At 32.9% G+C, this 20,273-nt stretch overlaps 2 protein-coding genes across 2 annotated transcripts in view; both read right to left on the bottom strand.

Annotated features, from left to right (window-relative positions):
- Window positions 1-8,037, bottom strand: part of LOC129960889 (phospholipase A2-like) — a 64,791-nt gene extending 56,754 nt beyond the window's left edge. Inside the window, exon 1 of the mRNA XM_056074607.1 lies at window positions 6,497-8,037. Within this exon, the coding sequence (XP_055930582.1) occupies window positions 6,497-6,578 (82 nt within the window). The 5' untranslated portion in view covers window positions 6,579-8,037. The remainder of the gene's footprint in view (window positions 1-6,496) is intronic.
- A 7,066-nt stretch (window positions 8,038-15,103) lies between these two features.
- LOC129959888 (uncharacterized) lies at window positions 15,104-18,739 on the bottom strand. The gene is made up of 4 exons (XM_056072785.1): window positions 16,907-18,739; window positions 16,697-16,759; window positions 15,944-16,243; window positions 15,104-15,187 (listed from the first exon to the last, which is right to left on the bottom strand). The coding sequence occupies exons 1-4, from the start codon at window positions 18,737-18,739 to the stop codon at window positions 15,104-15,106; spliced, it is 2,280 nt and encodes a 759-aa protein (XP_055928760.1).
- Window positions 18,740-20,273: the final 1,534 nt, after the last annotated feature.

Raw genomic sequence — 20,273 nt, 5'->3', positions numbered from 1 at the left:
AACATGTCACATTCTATGAAACAAATCATGATAATTTATTTCATCAAATAATTGCTAAATCATGAAGGTATGAAATAACTGATAAATTACGAATAATTATTTGATGAAATAAATGATAAAGCATGATTAGTTATTTCATGAATCTTTTCTCGGAATTTTATGAAATTTTTTTTCTTAGTTTATTTGAAGTGTAATATCCAAAATTAGATCTTGATCAAAAATCTATATATGATTCATTCTGATGATTACATTCGAATGCAGTGACCATATGTCTGAATCTTGGCGTTCAAACTCCCATTTGGAATCCCATTCCACCAAAAGTTGGCTGCTTATGAAATCCGTTCGGGTCTTCTTGTTAACGAGTTGGCGAAGTTTGGAGAGGAAAATGCTGGTTCATTTAATTTCGGTTCAAAAGTAGGAAATTATATTCATTTAGCGTTGAAACATGATGCAAATCTAACTGTATATTATTCGGCAACATCTTATATTTAATGTAATTTTGTTTTATATACGAGCCGATGTAATTTTCAAAGAGAAAAGTAGAAATTGAAAGCCAACTTTTCTAAGATTATGTGAAGATATTTATTTCAGAATACAAAGTCATTGCTGATGTGTGATGTCAAAAATTTCTTAGTGCAAATCCCACGAAAAAATTTGAAATTAAAAGCAGATTCACCGAGAGAAAAAATGCAGCCTTTTTTTAATGATAAAGTTTTAAGCTATTACAGAATACTTTAGCATTCTGTAATAGCTAGATTTAGCATTTTAAAATATGTCATTCATTTTTAAAAAATTCATTAGAATGATCAATGCATTATATTTTCATCAGTGTCACTTTTGATAGAGCACTCAATGGAGGTCGATATTCTACAATTTCACTTGTGTATCTGTTGATCTCTTCTGTTGATGAGATACAATAAAATATTTTTTTGACTCAATTATTATGTACAGAGAAAAATTATCAAAATTATACATGCAATTTTTTTCCCTTACCCAAATTTGAACTAAAATCAAGTCACTGGCTAGAAAACAAGAACTCAAATATATTTAGTGAAGAAAAGCAAGACTGGAAGTGATAATATTCATAATTAGGGTTTTGGTTGAATTGATCGGTATCTATTGGGTATAGAATTTTTGTTTTCATTTCGCTTCGTATAAATCGAGTGTGAGCTAGTTTCCTTAATGGGAAAATGTTCTTTCATTTTATCATTCATTTATCTTAGAGCGTATTTCGGTCTCGTATGAGTAAACATTAGTCATAAGCATATATACTTAAATACACTGTAAGGAGCCGGGATATAATAACGAATTTATTTTTATTTTTGGAAAAAATCTCTTACAAAGTCAGGCATAGATTTTTCCGATAAAAGGAAGAAGAACTTTCAAAAGTTCTTTTTAACTTCTAAAAATATTATAAACATCTTCACTATTTAAAAATTTAAAAAGTACTTCAATACTTAAAAGTATTTTTTTACATTTTTTTCGCATTCTCAAAAACCTATTGTTAGTCACATTTTGAGGCACTATTTCCGCTATTATGCATAGAAGAGAATAACATGAACATGTTTGATTAACAGATTGCCACTTTTGAAAAACAAACAAACATGTATTTACTAATGTAAAAGGAAGCCTTTTTCCGTTTATTTCAGACATTCATCATGTTTCAGATGTTTTTTAGACCTATTTTTGTTGAATAAATAATACATGATGCAATTATTTATTTTCAAGAGACATTAGCAGCATTCAAACATTCGTGATGCATAAAATCTGTATGAAAGAAGTGATGAATTGAAGTGTCATGAATTTCAGTTCCTTTCTACGCAAAATGTATCACGAGTCTGGTCCTCGGAATGCTTAATCTAAAGGTCATCAAATGTCGTCTTGCTGGTTGGTATATTCATCATTTAATTTTAACTCACAATTATAAAACCTAGGATGATAGCTTCAATGGAATAAAACCAATTTTTATACCTTAATTTCAAATTTCTTTTCAGAGTTTTTTTTAGATATTTGATATTTTAAAATAATATAAGGTTCCGATCTTTTTGTATGTCACTTTTTTTAACCTCAAATTAAATTCCTCGTTCTGTGAGCTTTCAAATGTTTAAAAATGTCACCAGAAGATTTTAATAAAGATACAGATTCGATTTCATTATGCAACCAGATACTCAGAGATATTCAAATCTAACTTGGAAAGTTCTCGGAGAAATTTTCAGAAAATGTTAATTTGTGTTTTTTCTGTAAAAAGTTTTTTTGATGCACAAATGACCATAATCTTAGTTTTAAAATGAAATTTCTCAGGAGGATTATTTGTTGTTATGTGGTATCCTTTCTTATATAGTAATCACAGATTTTTCTTTTTTTTCCAAACAATTAATGGAAGATATTTGATAAATGGTTTCAAAAATATACTGTCTATAAGTGAATAACATAGCCGAGGTTGTCAGGGGCATAGTTTTAGGTTGGAAATCTACAGTATATGTTGGACCACTGCTCGATAAAAACCATTGGGATGAAACGTCTATTATTTTAGTAATATAAAATTTTGGAGGGGTTGCTAACTAAGATGTCCTATTCATCTTAAGGTTACAGCTTAAAATTATCAGATCCATTTCCTATCATCTCTCATCTTGTTTCAAAGCAGAACATTTATCCAACAAATCAAATCAATCCTTGTTATTGAACAATTCTTGTCCGAAGGATGAAGCGAAGGCACTGTTCACAAAAATACTGTTGCTAATTTCTTCACAATGTACCAAAATGTAACCTATATTAACAACAACAACAACGGGACTTCATTAAGCTACATATTGAAATGAGAGTTCTACTTCAATTAAATATTTGCATAATAGTAAATGATTAGTGGATTGGAATCGATTCATGCGTCCCAATGGATATTCTTCAATGATTCTTGTTTAAAATAAGGCAAGTACAATTACTCTGTTTTTTGGTACTAAAAAGCAATCGATATTAACAACGGAGCTTCAATCCGCCTCACATTAAAATACGATTTCTACTTGAATGAAAGATTTGCATAATGGCAAATGATTAGTGACGATTGGAATGACGTCAAATATAAGCATCTTTTAGGAAGCAAACATGACGAGAAAGAGAATGTATAGTATCATAAGGCATGTAGTAATAATCATGAGGCAAAGTGAATAGATTTCAGAAGTATTTTACAATGTATAGAAGGGATAATGTAATGAAGTATTTTTGAAATAAAAGGTTCAAAGAGGAAATCATGATGGGTAGCAAGATTAGAATTACTTCTCTACTGAGCAAATCTAAACTGAAGATGAATTATTTATTAAAAAAAGATCATATAAATAATTAGCAGAACGAAATTTTAGAAATTCATTATTAGTTTAAACATGTATCATTGATCCTTTTTCTCAGAAACCTATAATACTGAAATTCAAAACGAGTGATTAAATGAACTCTTTCCATAGAATAAATTTACAAACTGAAAAAAAAAATGATTTGAAGCAGTTCAAATCATCAACTAGAGATTCGATTAAGTGATGTATAAAGTTTTTAAAAGATACAATGTCAGTCTAACATTTATCGAAACACTTGAAGAACAGAATGTCTATACTTCGTTTCGGAGATATAAAGATGAAGAAAATTTGCGTACCTCGATAATTATCAATTATTTCTCCTAATGTGGAAAACCTAAGAAATCCAGCTTGTTTGTCTAATCCTAACTTTATTTTTTGAAATAGATAAAAAGTTATTCAGAATATTCCAAACCTTATTTCTTTAGAGTTCTAATAAACCCGTCACCACTGAATAGAATGAATCATCTTTATTTGTGTTGCATGCGGTTTTGAAAAACCAGTTCGAAAGTTTCAGTTTTGGTGCATCATTCTTCAAATGATAATCCTCCTTCTTATCGTAAGATGGGAAACACTGATGCATTTGTCTCATTTTTTCTCCGACAGCTCTTCATATCTACATTCTTCCAGATAGACAGGAAGTATTTTAATGACAGCAGAAAAAATATAAAATATTCAGCATTAATATTTTTAAAAAAATGAAAAACAACGAAAAAAGACAATATTCTATTGTTTACAGTTAAAAAGTTGATGGATGTCTCTAAATGCTTAAAAGGTGATGATGCAGATATGCTGCATAATATAATTAGAGTTTAAGTAGCTTATTCAATTTATCTCATACATAAATATTTAACCCTCTTCTCTCGGGCAAGGCGCGCGTCTCGTTTATTCCATGCATTATCGTGGGCAGCCATAACATGAAATGATTTAAATAAATTTTAGTATGCTACTTTAGTGATGAATTATACTGTACTGTCAAGGAATTGCATAGAAATGGCAAATTGCAAAAGTATTTGGACTTTCTTGAAAGCTTTTCATATATACAATTATTGAAGATATTTTTCGGTTGAAGAGTTAAATCTTACTCACGTTCTTTAATATCCTTTTATAAAGAATATATTTATAAAAATCCTTTTTATAACAATGATCACATAGTTAATAACTGCTTTATTTTGTTTCCCCTTGCATTATAAAATTTATACCGCATTTAAAAAAATACAATATTTTTTAATGATTGAACAATATAAAAAATCATTTCCACAACTTCCTCAATTCCACACAGAATGGGTGGAATTAAAATTAATTTTTGATAAAAAAAATAAATGACTCTATTTTGTAAAAAGAAAAGTAAATCGAAAAGGGGTTTCTGTTTTCTGGCATTTGAAAAAATCTCAGCCATTTATAAAATTATTTTCCCCTGATACAAAACATTAGTTTCAAACTATTTTAAATAATTAATGCAAATCTGAAATTTCAGTTCATGGACGCAACTGATACAAATCGGTGCTGAGAAATGAACTTGAGGAATCAAAAATCGCAACTGAAAATAACTTCACCAATGATTTGAAGGTATACATTTTTTGGAAATTCATTTTTCACACATATAAACCAAGAGCATGGAATTATTTTTTAATCACAATAGAAAGAATAAATTCGTGCTGAAGTTTTGACAATAATGTGCATATTTAACATAATTTTTGTGTTAAAAAGCTATTAAAAGACGTGCTGTTAAATAAATTAGATCTAAAAGGCTTTCCTCTTGTGACTGGAAAATATTTTAGTAGTTATATTATGAACAGATGATCATTAAACGGTTATTTAATTTGAGAAAATTTTATTTTATTTTGATTCTAAAATAACTTAAAAAGAGTTCAGGATGAAACAATATTCCTGATTATGCCGTTGAGATTTGTTTACAATCCCTTGCTTTGATAAGTTTGAAAAACACAAAGTGACTTGTGCTTTAATTTCCCTGTTATCAAGTCCCGAGTTCTTAAAAGAAGTAGTATTGATTTGGATTATTATATTATGCTAATATTAGTAAATTCTTCAAGATGGAATGTAAAATTGACCACATTTTGTGCAGGTTATGGGATTAATATATATTTTTAGATTAGTAAAAGACGGCTCATTCGAGCGAGTAGAATAAGGAAAAAAATAGAAATAAATAAAATAATATTTTGAAGGCTTAAGTTTATAACGGGGATATGCTAATGTTACTAAATGTTAGTTTTCCCACAAGATGGAATAGAAATTCCTCTATAATTGGCAGTGCTTTGCATTTGGGTAAAGCTCAGTTTAGAAGTTTGGTTCAACATATTATTGCTTTAACAGAATACCAGTTCCATCTATAACCGAAACGAAAGCCGGCGTCCTGGCATAGGGGTAGCGCGTCTTCCCGTGATCTGGGCGTCCCGGTTCGGGTATGGTTGTTCTTCTGTGTTCTATCTGTGAGTTGTGTGAATGTGCCCCTTGTGTAGAAAGGGGTTATGCAAGTGAATGTGACGCATGAAGTAACTAAGTCGTACTCTTGGCCCTTTGTTGGCGCTACTGAAAAGACGCACACTCGGCTTAAATCGCCGAGAGATAACTGTCAGCGGGCTTGTAAAGTGCCAACAACAACAAAGAAACGAGTGAGGATTATGGAAATCAAAATGAAGAGCAATCACACGTTACCCATTGCTCAGAATTGCCCGAGTACCCATTTGTATAATTGGACATCAGACTGAAAACTGAACTTCCAGGGAAATCCACAACCATCTCTAATATTGTACGTATTCTTGGTTGTTCAAAACAACAGCACATTATCAAAATAGCATGTGCTGTCTTATTCAGGAGTGGCGAAAACTGAGCTTATAAGGGATACTGACAGTTGAATCAAGATAAAAACATTTTCGAAATAGCTCGAGCTGTCTAATTAGGCAATAGAGAAAACTGAACTTTCAGAGGAATACCTGACTATCTCCTATTTTCAATGTACTTTCAATTGAATCAAAATGACAACACATCCCAAAAACAGCTTCTGTCTAATGAATCAGCAGAGAAAATTGCATTAAATGACTCTTACAAAAAACTAATGATATATTTTCACATAAAATCTGTAAATAAATAATTTTTTTGTGAAAATATTATTAAAAATATTATAGAAATACACTTACCAGAACTGAGACATATAAGGCAGCAAAAAACTCCAAGATTCAGAGGGCGTGTATCTTTTATTCTCCATAGCCTCTGGATCATCCCGTAAATCCAAGCATCGCATTGATTCCTCTGAACTGAAGTTTCGTTTTCTTCACCCCATCATTATAAAGGGTAAAAATGGAAGTAATTTCAATAGAGTAACTAGTTTTTATTCAGTTAATATCACCTTCGAAATTCAGAAGATATGACTTGATGAAAGATCATTTCAACCCATTTTATCATCATTGATAAGGGAATTGAATGTTACCTAATTAAGGATCCAACGGTCTATAACATGACTGTTGAAAAAAACTTCAATAATTTTTTTAACTTTTGATATAAATTTCTATTTTTCTTTGGATAAATTTTTTTTTATCTTCGGATATTTGCTTTTCTTATTTGGAAAAAAAAATGTTTAGAGTATCGAGATTTTCTTCGGCTTCTTTGTATAATTTTTTGAATGCATGCAAACTGCTTATAACATAATATCGAAATGTTTTGAATTAAAAAGTTCCTAGAAACTGGTTTTCTCTTCAATCTTACTTTTTTCAGATGATCAGTACAAAGTTTAACAATTTGCATAAAATCTCAACGGACATATGATAATTTTAAATTATATATGTAGCTTCAATTACTTTACAATGGAAGTATTGAGTTTCTGAAGGAATCAGAAATCAGTTTATTCTTGATATTTGTACTGGTTCCAAGGATTTCTGTCTATTATTTCATCTTGTTTCCACAGCAACAAAATGAAGCATCATTCATATGAGACTTAACTAGTTGTAGTGCACTCATCCAACAGTTTTCTCAAAGCACTGAAGATTATTTAAACTACTTCTCTACAGATGAATTTTGATTTGAAGATAAATTATCACGAATGATAGGAGATTTCAAAAAAGTTTGGCTCGAAAATGGAAGACACAAAGTTTCAGAAAATAATAATTTTAAGTTGACTAGTTGATATTAATTATATTAATAAAAACCACCTATTGTCTGAATTTTGGAAATATTTTCTGTAAACATGAAAAGCTGATAAGATGATTATTACAATATCATTTGGGATATTATCACAGATATTTTAAAATCTAGAAACGCTCAGGAAAGAGCCATTTTTTTATATAGTTTTTCCAGGCTTTTATGAATGAAATCCTAATGAAATTCAACCGAAATTCCTTAACCCGGAAGATCCAAATTCTTCATGTCATCTAAATTTTTCTTCAGACACTAAATGGACGAGATCTTTTAACAATAAAAGAGGCTCGAAGAACTTTTTAATACAATTTTAGGTTACTATAGACATTATATGGATGAGGTCTCTCTAAAATAAAAAAAGATTCTAGAATTTCTTTTTGATATTTCAGCTTAATGCATTTATGAAATGGATGAGTTATGAGGGAAATTATTATGAAAATATAAAAGGGATTTCTCTAGAAATTTCTGCCTCACACTTCCATTTCGCAATTTCACTGTCCGGCATCTTTCAAAAAATATCTCCAAAATTTCAAAAAAAAAAAAAAAAAAAAAAAAAAATGAAATCCGACTCACTGGAGGAAAAGTGAAATGCCAAATCCTTGGGGATTTTAAGGAGAGAGGTCCGGTTACGAAATGGTGATTCAACAACACCCACAACTTGTTTTCCTCCAGGAACAAACCGAAATGCGCGCAATTTCTTCACTTCATCTGACGACCGATACTCACGCCCCGCTCCAGATCCATGCCCCAGTGCGCATGTCCAGTTTCTTCAAGACCTGATTACCGGCATCACACTCGAAAGTAACCCACTCACAAGACTTGGAGGTTTTTTTTGGGCAAGGAAAAATAAAGTAACGAAAACACGCCGCAGGAAAAGTACACCAATTGAGGGTACTTCGGATGAAGTGAAATAAACTAGGCCTTTTGTGAACGCACTCCACATCATTTACATATAATAATCAAATAAATCAATAAAATCTGTTTTCCGTACAAAAGCGAAGAATGGAGTAGTTGCGCGTGAAAGTCAAGAAGTTGGGTGGCATCGGTTGAATGAAAACGAACCTCAGAATTTTTCTTAGTAGGAAAAATGTTTTCATATGTTTTGATGAGTCTTTAGGATATATGTTAAATACTGATTTCTAAATTGTTCTACTGCTATAATATAAGGATTTGTAGGAATAAGTTAGATGAGGAGTTCAAAGAAGAAACTGCTCGAAATTTTACTTTGAAGGACGACTTCATAGAAATTTGAGTAAAATAAACTCTTGTGAATAAGAATGAATAGATATAAATTAGAAAAATTTCTATGTTTGAAAAAAAAAAGGATTTTCTCATGCTTTGATGCGTCTTTCACACATATTATTTTAAATAGTGATCTTAAAATTGAGATTTTAGATAAGTACTGCAAAAATATTAGAAAGAAGAATTTTTGAAGAATAGGCTGTGACAAATTTAAAAGAGAAACCTCTTAAAATTTCATTTTAAATGACTACTTTCTGTGATTTTGAATAGGATCTGCCGTTATATATATGAATGAATACAAGATAACAGCCATATAATTTTCTTTTTTAAAAAAAGTCTATTGCCACATGGGCTATAAAATATATTTTGAAATATTGATATTTCAGTGTGAATACCAGTAACAAAGTAGGAATTAAGAGTTTTGAAATTTTATTGCAAGGTATGACTTAGGCGAATGATACCTGGTGTTGGGAACATAAATATATAATACAAATAACTGAGTAGAAAGTGTTTTGGTTGCACGGTAAATCACGGTTTCATATTGCTGTGATCACGACCTTTTAGATATTTACTGAAAATTTAAGAATGTTATTTTATTTAAAATTTTACTGCAAATTGTATATTTTCGTGAATTCAAAAGGAAGCTATTTCCAGTAATATCAATTAATGCCGGATAATAAGTCCTACTTTTTCTGTTTTGTTTAAAAATTGCCATTATACATTTCACGAGTTATTAAAATATTATTTTAAATACTGGCTGAACAAATTGATAGGTATTTAGAAAAAAAAAGCTATTTGAAAGGTACCGTTTTATGAAATTCAATTTCAATTTCAAATGACAGCAATTGCTTGCAATGTCAGTCTGGTTGGTTTTTTCGTAGAATAAATTTCTAATACGTATTTTTTACGTATCTGTAAAATAATATCTTAAATATAAATTCAAAGATTGAAGATATTCTGTAAAAAGATAAAGCAATAAAAAATGATTTGTTTGTGTAAATTTAATAGACAGCTGCTGCCAAAATTGTCGAAAAATCCAAAATAAATAAAAAATCATATTATTGTCAGTTGCATATTTAGATTCAAATGACAACAGTTGCCAGTTATGAGTCAGGGCGTTTTCTTGGTTGGACAACTTTATTCCATTCATCTCTAAAATATATTTCAGAAACCTTTTGGAAAGATATTCTGTGAAAATGTAAATCTATAAAAAGTGATTTGTTTCTGTGAATTCATCTGACAGTTATTGCAGTAACGGCAATGAATGCAAAATAAAGTGCTGTAGTTTTTTTTATATTGGAGATTAAACGCATGGCGTACTTTGCTGTATCATCAAAATACCTTAGGAAACATTCAGGTAAATACGCAGAATAATTGGAGCTTTTAGGGCGAAACAGAAGACTCTCTTTTTAGTTGATTAACACGTTTAATCATCAAACCTATTTGAAGAAATTTAACAGCCCTTTTACTTAACAGTTAATGTGTTAATTTGGATAAAGGGTTGCCCTTGAAATTTGAAGCTCGTTAATTCTATGAATTTTGAAATAAACAATATTTAAAATCAGATATTTCACTTGAAATAATGTAAATGTAATAAATAAAACATTTATATAATACTAGAAACAAAAACGTTTTAAAACTGCATATTAGAAGGAAAAAAAAAAAAAATATCTCTAATACGACCCAAATCCTATCCTTTAAATCTTTGGTTGGAGATGCATTTAACCACGGGATTTTTATTCTTTTTTAATTCTAAAGTAAATTTAAGAAAAATGCTTCACTTTTTGTGAATGGAAATGAAAGCTACAGTAGAAGTCTACTTGTTGTTAGAAGTATCTGAACCAAAATGATTTCTCAGAAACATCGCTGAAAATTCCTGTGACTCTTTACAATGCAGTTTACCCAAATTTCAAGTTTATGCAATTTCGGATGAAGTAACTTTCGCAGTTTTGAAAACAAAAGTCGAGATGACACACTTTCTTCATACAGAGTATTAAAATATGCAGTTTTTTATCACTTCCTTAACAAAAAAATGAAATGAAATGAAACAAAAAAATGAATGGTTTTCGTCATTAGATGCACAAAACTTATCCGAATGCAAGTAGGAAATTATTCCACAAGAAAATCTATTTTCGAAGTCACACTAAACTGATACTTTTTCTTTCAGTGTGCCAACTTATGAGCTGCCTAGTTAACTGTTTCAACTCATTTATAAAAAAGGGTTCCATGAAATGGCAGAAACTAACTAGAAGTCCAAAACTGAAAGTCTGCTCAAAATTGATTTCAGCGCTGATAGATATTATTTTAAAGGAAAAATATTTTCTTGCTGAATCTAAACTGATATTTTTAGTGTTCAAACCAATGTAACAGCATCAGCCTATTCATGAAATGTAGCGCCCTGGAAATGTGCACATATCTCATCAAATTTGGTTGCAAAGAAGATTAATGTTGTAAGACATGCCAATTTTGGCAACCCTTCTCACCCCTGAGAGTAACCCCGCTTGCCTAACGGAAGTGGGGGAGGAGAAAGAGAGAGAGAGGGAGAACTGGCTGAGAGGCAGCAGAGGAAGGTCGCTCTGCTAGATCGTGATGTTGTTTCTTGTAATATTTTCATAATTTTGTGTCGTAATCTGTGCTGTGTCCCTTATGAACCTGTGAATAAAAATTTTGGGACTAAAAAGGTGTGATCACTGTCTCTACCGCTCATACAAAAGAAACCCCTCGCCAAAGAAAGGGTTTTTACATTGGTGGCAGCTACATGGGATGTGAGCAGAGACAAATCACAGAATAGGTGACCGGTACAGTGACCCTCAATACCCATCGTAATCAATGGAATTCCTGGTCGTCGTAACCAGTGGAATTCTTGATCTGCAATGGAGTTCTTTCTCATCTTGGTCATCGTCACCAGTGCGGAGTTGTTGAGTTTTCAAGTTTTGGTGCTCAGGAATTCAGTGCTCAAGAGTTCAGAACCTGGCTCCAGAAAAAGATCAGGCCTACTGAATGGTTCTATTTGGGTTCATCCGTGTGGAAAGTAATTTTATTACCTCTAATGACAACAAACCGTGAGTACTGTAAACCTTTGTGCAATTATATCTCAAGTGCTGAAGAAGACCCTATTGCTTCGATTTTTTAATGCTAAAAAATAATTAAACGTTGTATTGAAATATAAATTTTCATAGTACACTGATAGTTTGGAAATATTTTGTGTATTTGTAATATGCATGTTTTTTTTAATGCTAAAAAAATAATTAAACGTTGTATTGAAATATAAATTTTCATAGTATACTGATGGTTTGGAAATATTTTGTGTATTTGTAATATGCATGTATTTTAATGAAAACTAAAGCAAAGCCTGACAAATTTGGATTCTTCCTGTCTTGAGCTGACGGCCAGTGCGACATTTTGTTGTGGGGGTCAGAAGACCACCCCGCCCAAACAACATCTGGTTTCTGTCTGCCCTGAGCTGGCGCGGATGCATTTTTTTTAAATTTCATTTCGTGTAGGGGAGAAACGGATGCACTCTGTTTCCGTTGATATGTTTATTGCTTTGCAGATGTTTGTACGAGGTGATTTTGAAAACATCAGTATAGTGCTATTTTGTTTCCGGTGATACGTTTAATCTTTGTACTTGTTCTCTATGAGATTAAGAGTATGATATTTTATATTAAGGATCTATTATTTCCGGTTAGAAGTAATAAATTGCTCTCTTTAGGTATAAAAATACTTAAGTGGGTATTAAAGATAAATTGTGTGATGCAAACCTTTGTATTTTGTTAAAAATAAAGTAAATGAAATTTTGTTAAGCCTGTTTATACATAGTTTAGGGGTATTTTTTTTTAGTTTTGATATATATATTTATGTATGTAAATTATGTATATTGTTATTTCTATTTGCAAACATATAATTTCTTCAAGTATTTAAAATCTAAACTCTTAATAACAGTATCTATAGAACATATCTTCCAGAAATTTCACTGTAAGATTTTTTTTTATTTTAGTTCATTTTTTTTAGTTAGTATCTAATTTCGATTTGAATTATTGTAAGGCAATTTGGCATTAGGTTTAGCTTGAAAAATGTCTTTCTTAAATAAAAGTAAAAAGACAGACCTAATCTGTCTAGCAGAAGATTTAGGTGAGTCGCCAGACGAAACCATGTCTAAAGTAATTCTGAAAGAATTAATTTTAGCTAGTAAACATTATAACGAGGAAGAGGCAAAAGAATATTTAGAAGTTATCGTAGCTGGAAGGTTAGAACAGGAACAAAAACTTGAAAATGAAAATAAACTAAAACAAGAGAGGGAAAAGGAAAAGTTCGCACTCGAAAAACTTCGTCTAGAAGTGGAATTATCCAGGATCAATCAAAATTTGGTTCAAAATAGTGATCAAGTCGTGCGTGCAAAATCATTAGATGAAATAGTTAGGATGGTTAGGCTCTTAACAGTTAAAGTTCCTAGTAAGTCAGACGGATGGGACTATTTCTTTTCAAGCTTAGAAAAGGCATTTGTAAATGAAAATGTTAGTGATGAATTTAAACCAAAAGTGTTGCTTTGTTTATTAGGAGACAAAGTGTCTAATTTGTTAGTTAATATAGAAGAAAGCGAATTAAAAAATTATGAATCTTTGAAGAAAATAGTATTACAGGAATACGAACCTTCACCGAAATTGTGTTTAGAAAATTTTCGCAAAGCTAAACGTAACAACGATGAAACATTTTCTCAATTTGCATCTCGGTTAACATCCATGTGGGTGTATTATTGCAAATCAAGGGGTGCTAGTGATTTTGAGACTATAAATCAACTCATTGTAGCAGATAAAATGTTCCAAACATTGGATTCCGAAACGGCAACCCATATAGGGGTGCTACAGGGGGAAAGTTGGTTTAAGCCAAAGGAAATGGGTAAACGTTGTGATGTATTCTATGTATCCAAGGGTAAATCCTATGAGGGGTCAGTGAGAGCCAAAAGAAATGATTATGATGAAAGAGGTTTTCAGGGTAATTGGGGAAAACAACAGTTCAATGAGAAGAAGACCGATAATAGTAATTTTTGCCCTAAGAAAAATTTTGAAAAATCAAAAATCACAGAAGTTAGAAAGCTAACTTGTTACACTTGTGGCTCCGATAAACATTTTAGACGAGATTGTCCGAAAATTAAGGGAGCAGACTATAAAAAGATTAAGGTAAACAAGGTTTCCGCTGAGGGTGCAGAAGCAGAATCAAAAGGGGAAACAGTAGCTGCTAGGGTGGATTTACTCGGTAAAGTAATTCCTAGGCATGCTATTGAAAACAAACTTTGTAAATTGACAAAGGTATCTGTCAGTGTAGCTGGGAAACTAGCCGAAGCAGTAGTGGATTCTGGCACGGAAATTACAGTTGTCAAAAGGGACTTAGTTCCTGAAGTTTCAGTCGAAGGTGCTTCTACAATATATTTGAAGGGTATTTTTGGTCCGGCGGTTAAATGTCCTTTAGTGTACGTTCCGTTAAGTCTTGCTACTGGTGGCCAAGTTAATGTGGTGCATCAGCAAGTTTTATGTGCTTTAGCAGATGTTTTGGTGGAGGATGTGTTGCTTCCACCGGATATTCTAAACATGTTGGGAGGGGCCCGGAGTGAAGGAAATTCACTGGCTCAGAACTCTCAGGAATTGAGCGGTGATCTGCAGGAGAAAGCACAGGATAGCATTATCTTTGAGAAAACTCAAAGTGAAATTACTTCATGTGGGAATGAAGTGGGAACGGTTAATAATAAGGATGAGAAAGTAACCACTGAGACGGTTAAGGGAAGCATGGTCGCTGATACTTTTCGCTCTGAGCAGGAACAGTGTGTCGAATTAGCAACGGCTTGGAAGCATGCTAAAGAAGGCAAAAGTAACTACTATGAGGTAGACGGTTATCTGTTTCACAGAGACAAAATACTCGGGGAGAGTATTGGGCAACTGGTAATTCCAAAGTGTAGACGCGGTGAGGTACTCAGACTTGCTCAAACCTCAGTGTTTAGTTGTCATATGGGTTCTAAAAAGATTCTAGAACGAATCAAGTACTCTTTCTTCTGGGAAGGTATGCGGACGGATGTCAAAAAATTTTGTGACTCATGTAAAGAGTGTCAACTCACTCAGATTGTTAAAACTAGTGACAGAACGCCAATTACGCCTATTGTGAGGCCTGAATTACCATTTCAGGTAGTGAATGTAGACCTGATAGGTCCAATTGATCCTCCTAGTGCGAAAGGACATTGTTTTGGCCGTCGATAGCTCAGTTTTTAGAAAACTCAATCACATATAAATGAAACACAAACTCGTGGACTGTATCTCTCTTTGTTTATTCTCAACACTCCTGACACACCCTCTCTCTCGGGGGTTTACACACACACTCTCCGGTTATATGATCTCACCACTTGGTGGCGCTACAAAATTAGTAGGCGGAGCGTTCTGCTGACTTACTGGCGTCAACATTCCGCCCCCCTTGAAATATCATTTCAAAATCTCAACAATACAGAAATAAAAATTTAACACATTACTTAATTAGACAATGCAAATTTCAGCAATTATCTTGCACAAGATACAAAAAAATTACACTTTAAAAAAAAAAATTGAATATTATATACAAAACATTTTTGAAAAGAAAATATATGCGATATTTCAATATGTACAAGGAACAACTTAAATATACATTATATCATTTTAAATACTAAATATAATAATTACACTAGATATACATTGATTTTATTCACATGGTAACAAACAAATTTTTGAAATTGCTCTTTTCGTGACTCCTTGTGGAGTTTTTATAAGTACTACTCTGACTTTGCCGTCTGATCCATAAATTAAATCTTGTATTCTTCCCATTGTCCACTGGCAAGGGGGAAGATTATCATCTTTTAAAAGAACCATAGAATCCTTTGAAATGTTTTGTTTCTCAAACTGCCATTTGTGTCTGGCTTGCAAATTATTTAAGTAATCTAATTTCCATTTTTTCCAAATTGTTTGGACCATTTTGCTCAATCTTTGCCATTGAGATAAAAGATTATCTTTTCTCTCTGAATAATCTGGATCAGGAATACTATTTATGGGACGGCCGATTAAAAAATGGCCTGGGGTCAAAATTTCAAAATTGTTTGGATCTGATGACAAAGGTGTCAGTGGGCGACTGTTTAGAATACCTTCAATTTGAATAACAATAGTCAAAAACTGTTCCATTGTTAAACGCGCATTACCAACAACTCTCTTTAAATGGTGTTTGAAAGATTTAACACCCGCCTCCCATAAGCCACCGAAGTTAGGTGACCTTGGTGGAATAAATTTCCATGTCACTTGTTCAGTTGTTAAGTAATTAGCTAATGGCTCTGGGGGTCTACCAATCATATTTTGCAAACGTTTCAAATCTGAATTGGCCCCTTTGAAATTAGTTGCATTATCAGAACAGATAGAGGAACTAACACCTCTTCTGCTAAAAAAGCGCTTTAAAGTGGCAATCATTGCCTCTGCAGTTAAGTCAGTGACTATTTCCAAGTGGATTGCCTTAGTAGCAAAGCAAATGAAAACAGCCACATAACATTTTTGATAATTGCCTTTCCTCTGACCCTTGTATTTAATATAGAAAGGTCCACAAAAGTCTATCCCAACATGAGTAAAAGGATAACTAGGTTTAACTCTATTGGTTGGGAGATTTCCCATAATTTTGGTTACCGTTCTTGGTTTAGTTTTAGCACAAATAACACAATCATGAATAATTTTTCTGGCTGTATTTCTGCCAGATAATGGCCAATATTCCTGTCTTACCAAATACAACAATGTTTGTGCACCAACATGCAAATATTTAAGATGAAAATATTGCATAATTAACAACGTGAATTTGTGGTTCTTTGGAAGTAATATGGGAAACTTTTTATCATATGATAAATCAGAATTCCTTAGTCTTCCTCCAACACGTAACACACCGTTTGGGTCTAGAAATGGGTTCAAGCAACTTACCTCACTCTTATTAACATTTTCACCTTTTTTGAGGGCTTTTATTTCACAATTAAAGGCAGCTACCTGAACAAGTTTGACTAAAGTTAACTTGGCCAACTGCAGTTCCTTGGTGGTTAAAGGACCTGACATTTTGCTCGAGTTTCTCAAATTATTAATAAATCTGAAAAGAAAGGCTAAAATTTTAATTATTTTATAAAACTTATTTGATACACTAAGGATATTATCTAAAAATGATGAGTCCACAGCTGAAATTAAACAGAAATTAGTCGGATTTTTGAGTTCTGCTAAATAAAGTTTCTCAGAAGAAACGTCCCTGTTCTGCACAGAACTGTCCAATGAATCGTGGATGTCGTCGCAATCACCAGGAAAGTTCACAACTAGTTCTTGGAGAAAGGTTGGACCAAACCACCATAAGTCACTTTGTTGCATTCTAGTTGGATCAAGTCCTCTTGAAATGACGTCAGCGGGATTTTGTTCGGAAGGAACGTGATGCCACTGATTCATTTCTGTGGATTCTTGAATAGTAGCCACTCTGTTCGCAACAAATGTTTTTAAGTCTCGTGACTCTTTTCTCATCCACGAAAGCACGATTGTAGAGTCCGAATAATACGATACTGACGTAATATCCATTTTTAAGGCATTTTTTACCTTCTGCATCAATTTGGTGAGCAGAACGGCACTGCATAATTCTAAACGAGGTATAGTTACCTGCTTGATTGGTGACACACGAGATTTACTCGCGATTAGCTTCACTTTCACTTCACCCGCTGAATCGACAGTTCTGGCGTAGATTGCAGCGCCATATGCCTTTTCAGACGCGTCACAGAATCCATGAAGCTCATTCACTTCCGCGTTTGGAATGACAATACATCTTTCTATGTTAATGTCATTTAAGTTTCTTAAAGATGTTACAAACTCTTGCCATTCACTAGCTTCTTTCTCGGGAAGCATTTCACCCCAATCGATCTTGAGCAACCACAATTGTTGCATGAATATTTTTGCCTTCGTGATCACTGGCCCAAGTAACATAAGTGGATCAAAAAGTCGGGCGATAATGGATAAGACCGACCTTTTGGTAGGATGGGCATTATGCTGTAAATCTACTTTAAAGGTAAAGCAGTCAGTTTTAGCCTTCCAGGCAATCCCTAAAGTCTTAATTTCATCTGTAGATGAGAACTCATACTCTTTCTCAGTAGCAGGAATAAGCTCGGAAGTATTTCCACACCACTTGTGTAATGACATCTGGCCAGTTTTTAGAATGCCAACAAGTTCATGTTGCAAAGTTTTTGTCTCTTCCAATGTACTCGCTCCACTTAAAACATCGTCCATATAAAAATCATGACACAAGACTGATGCAGCACTTAGAAAGTTTTTTCCCTCGTCAATGGAAATTTGCTTAAGTGTTCTCATGGCTAGATATGGAGCACTAACCGTTCCGTAGGTAACCGTATTTAGCTGATACGTTTTAACGGACTCATTAGCTCCCTCTTTCCATAAAATTCTTTGTAGATTCCTTTGACTCTCATCTATATTGATCATACGATACATCTGACGAATATCTGCAGTAAATGCAAATATATGTTTTCTGAATCTAATTAGCAATGTAAATAGATCGTCTTGAATCACTCCGCCGTTATACTGAATTGAGTTGAGCGATTTTCCACTACTAGTCAAGGTGGACGCATTAAACACAGTACGTAGTTTAGTCGTCGTTTTTTGAGGCCTATAGATGCCATGATGAGGCATATAATATGTCACTTCAGGTTCAACACTTTTATCTTGTATCTCGCTCATGTGGCCTAACTCCTCATACTCCTTCAGAAAATCAGAATACAGTTTCAGATATTTTTGGTCTCTAGACAGGCGAGTCCACAGCGATTCGAGTCGTTTTAGAGCAATATCCCTTGAATTCCCTAGACATGACCAATGCTCTTTAAATGGCATCGCCACAGTATATTTTCCTGTCTCATCTCTTCTATGTGTTCGCGCATAATGCTCCTCACAAATAGCATTCTCTTTACTTTTAGGTAATTCATTACCCATTTCCTCAATCTCCCAAAATTTTCTCAAGTTTGAATTTAATTCTTCTGCTCCACATATTAAACCGCAATAGTTAGAATTTAATTTAACTGAACTCGAAACGCTACCTCCTACAATATGCCCAAATACAGAGTCATGTAACGTCAAATTCTCATTTTTAGCATTTAATTTTCCCGGCTTTATTATTTCATAAAAGTATTCAGCGCCAATTAAAATATCTATTTTGCCCGGAATATTAAAATTAGGGTCCGCAAGGTCAATTGATTCTGGTATATTTACACGCATATCTATCATCTTATTCGGTATTAAATCCGTTATTTTTGATACCACTAACATTGAAATATTTCTTTCGAAACTTTTATTTTTACTAGCCACAATTGCTGTTACTCTGCGATTAACTACAAGCGAGGCATTATTAATACAAGAAATAGATTGATTTATTTTTTCACTTTGGAGTCCTAGCCTCTGCATGCAATTCTGACTCATGAGGCAGCACTGTGAGCCGTTATCCAAAAGACACCTTACTTCCTGCCATTGCGAACATCTGTCTTTTATCAAACATCTTACAGTCGACAAAACAACATTCTTGTTTACGGTTAGATTTGTTGCGACAAAGGTCGGACCCCACTCACTGGGGGAAACCGGACCCTGTTCCGAATTTCTCCCCTCCGATTGCGACTTATTTATGACTTCGGCGGTTTTTACATTCGTAGACGAAACATTTTTTGTTTCTTTCGAAAAGTGTATTAACTTGTTGTGAGCTTTGCCACAGAAACAATTTCTAAACGAACACTTTTTAAAGCTGCAATTAGGCGATAAACATTTGAAGCAGACGTTTTTATTTTTTACTACCTCTACGCGTTCAAGAACCGAAAGTCTTTTAAATTGAGGACAAGCATACAAAGGATGATTCTCGCTTTTTAGACATAAATCGCAATTTTTATTTTTCATCTCATTGAAAAATACTTTTGATGCTGGTTTAAATTTATTGCTATAATTTTGCCCTCTTCTCATCTCATTAATGGTTTTGCCTTTGGAAGCAAAATAAAGATCACATTCTTTTCCTAACTCGAGAGGTGTAAACCACTTTTGATTTTGCCTAATATTAATATGAGTTGCTGTTTCTTTATCCAGCGTTTGGAATAATTTATCCGAAACTATCAATTGTTTTAGGGTCTCCAAATCTTTAACATCCCTTAATTTTAAATAATATTCAAAACTCGTCATTAAGCGTGACGCGAATTGCACATGAGTTTCATTATCTCTAGTAGCGTATCTAAAATTCTCTAAAACTGCTTGCGCTGTTGGCTCGAATTCTCTTAGTACAATTGATTTAATTTCTTCATAAATATTTAAGTCTTTCTCAGCAATATAAGTTAGGATATTCGAAGCTCTTTCTCCCAATAAATTTAATAAAATCTCCGCTTTATATTTCTCAGGAACCTTTTTAGTATTAAGTGCTCTCTCTAACGAAGTAAAAAAGAAACCCCAATCCTGAGCTTTGCTAGGTGGTTTAATACACAATATTCTCACAGAC

The sequence above is a fragment of the Argiope bruennichi genome, chromosome X2 (assembly GCF_947563725.1).
Source record: "Argiope bruennichi chromosome X2, qqArgBrue1.1, whole genome shotgun sequence".
In the NCBI taxonomy this organism is placed as follows: Eukaryota; Metazoa; Arthropoda; class Arachnida; order Araneae; family Araneidae; genus Argiope; species Argiope bruennichi.
This window is presented reverse-complemented; position numbering and strand designations above follow the sequence as displayed.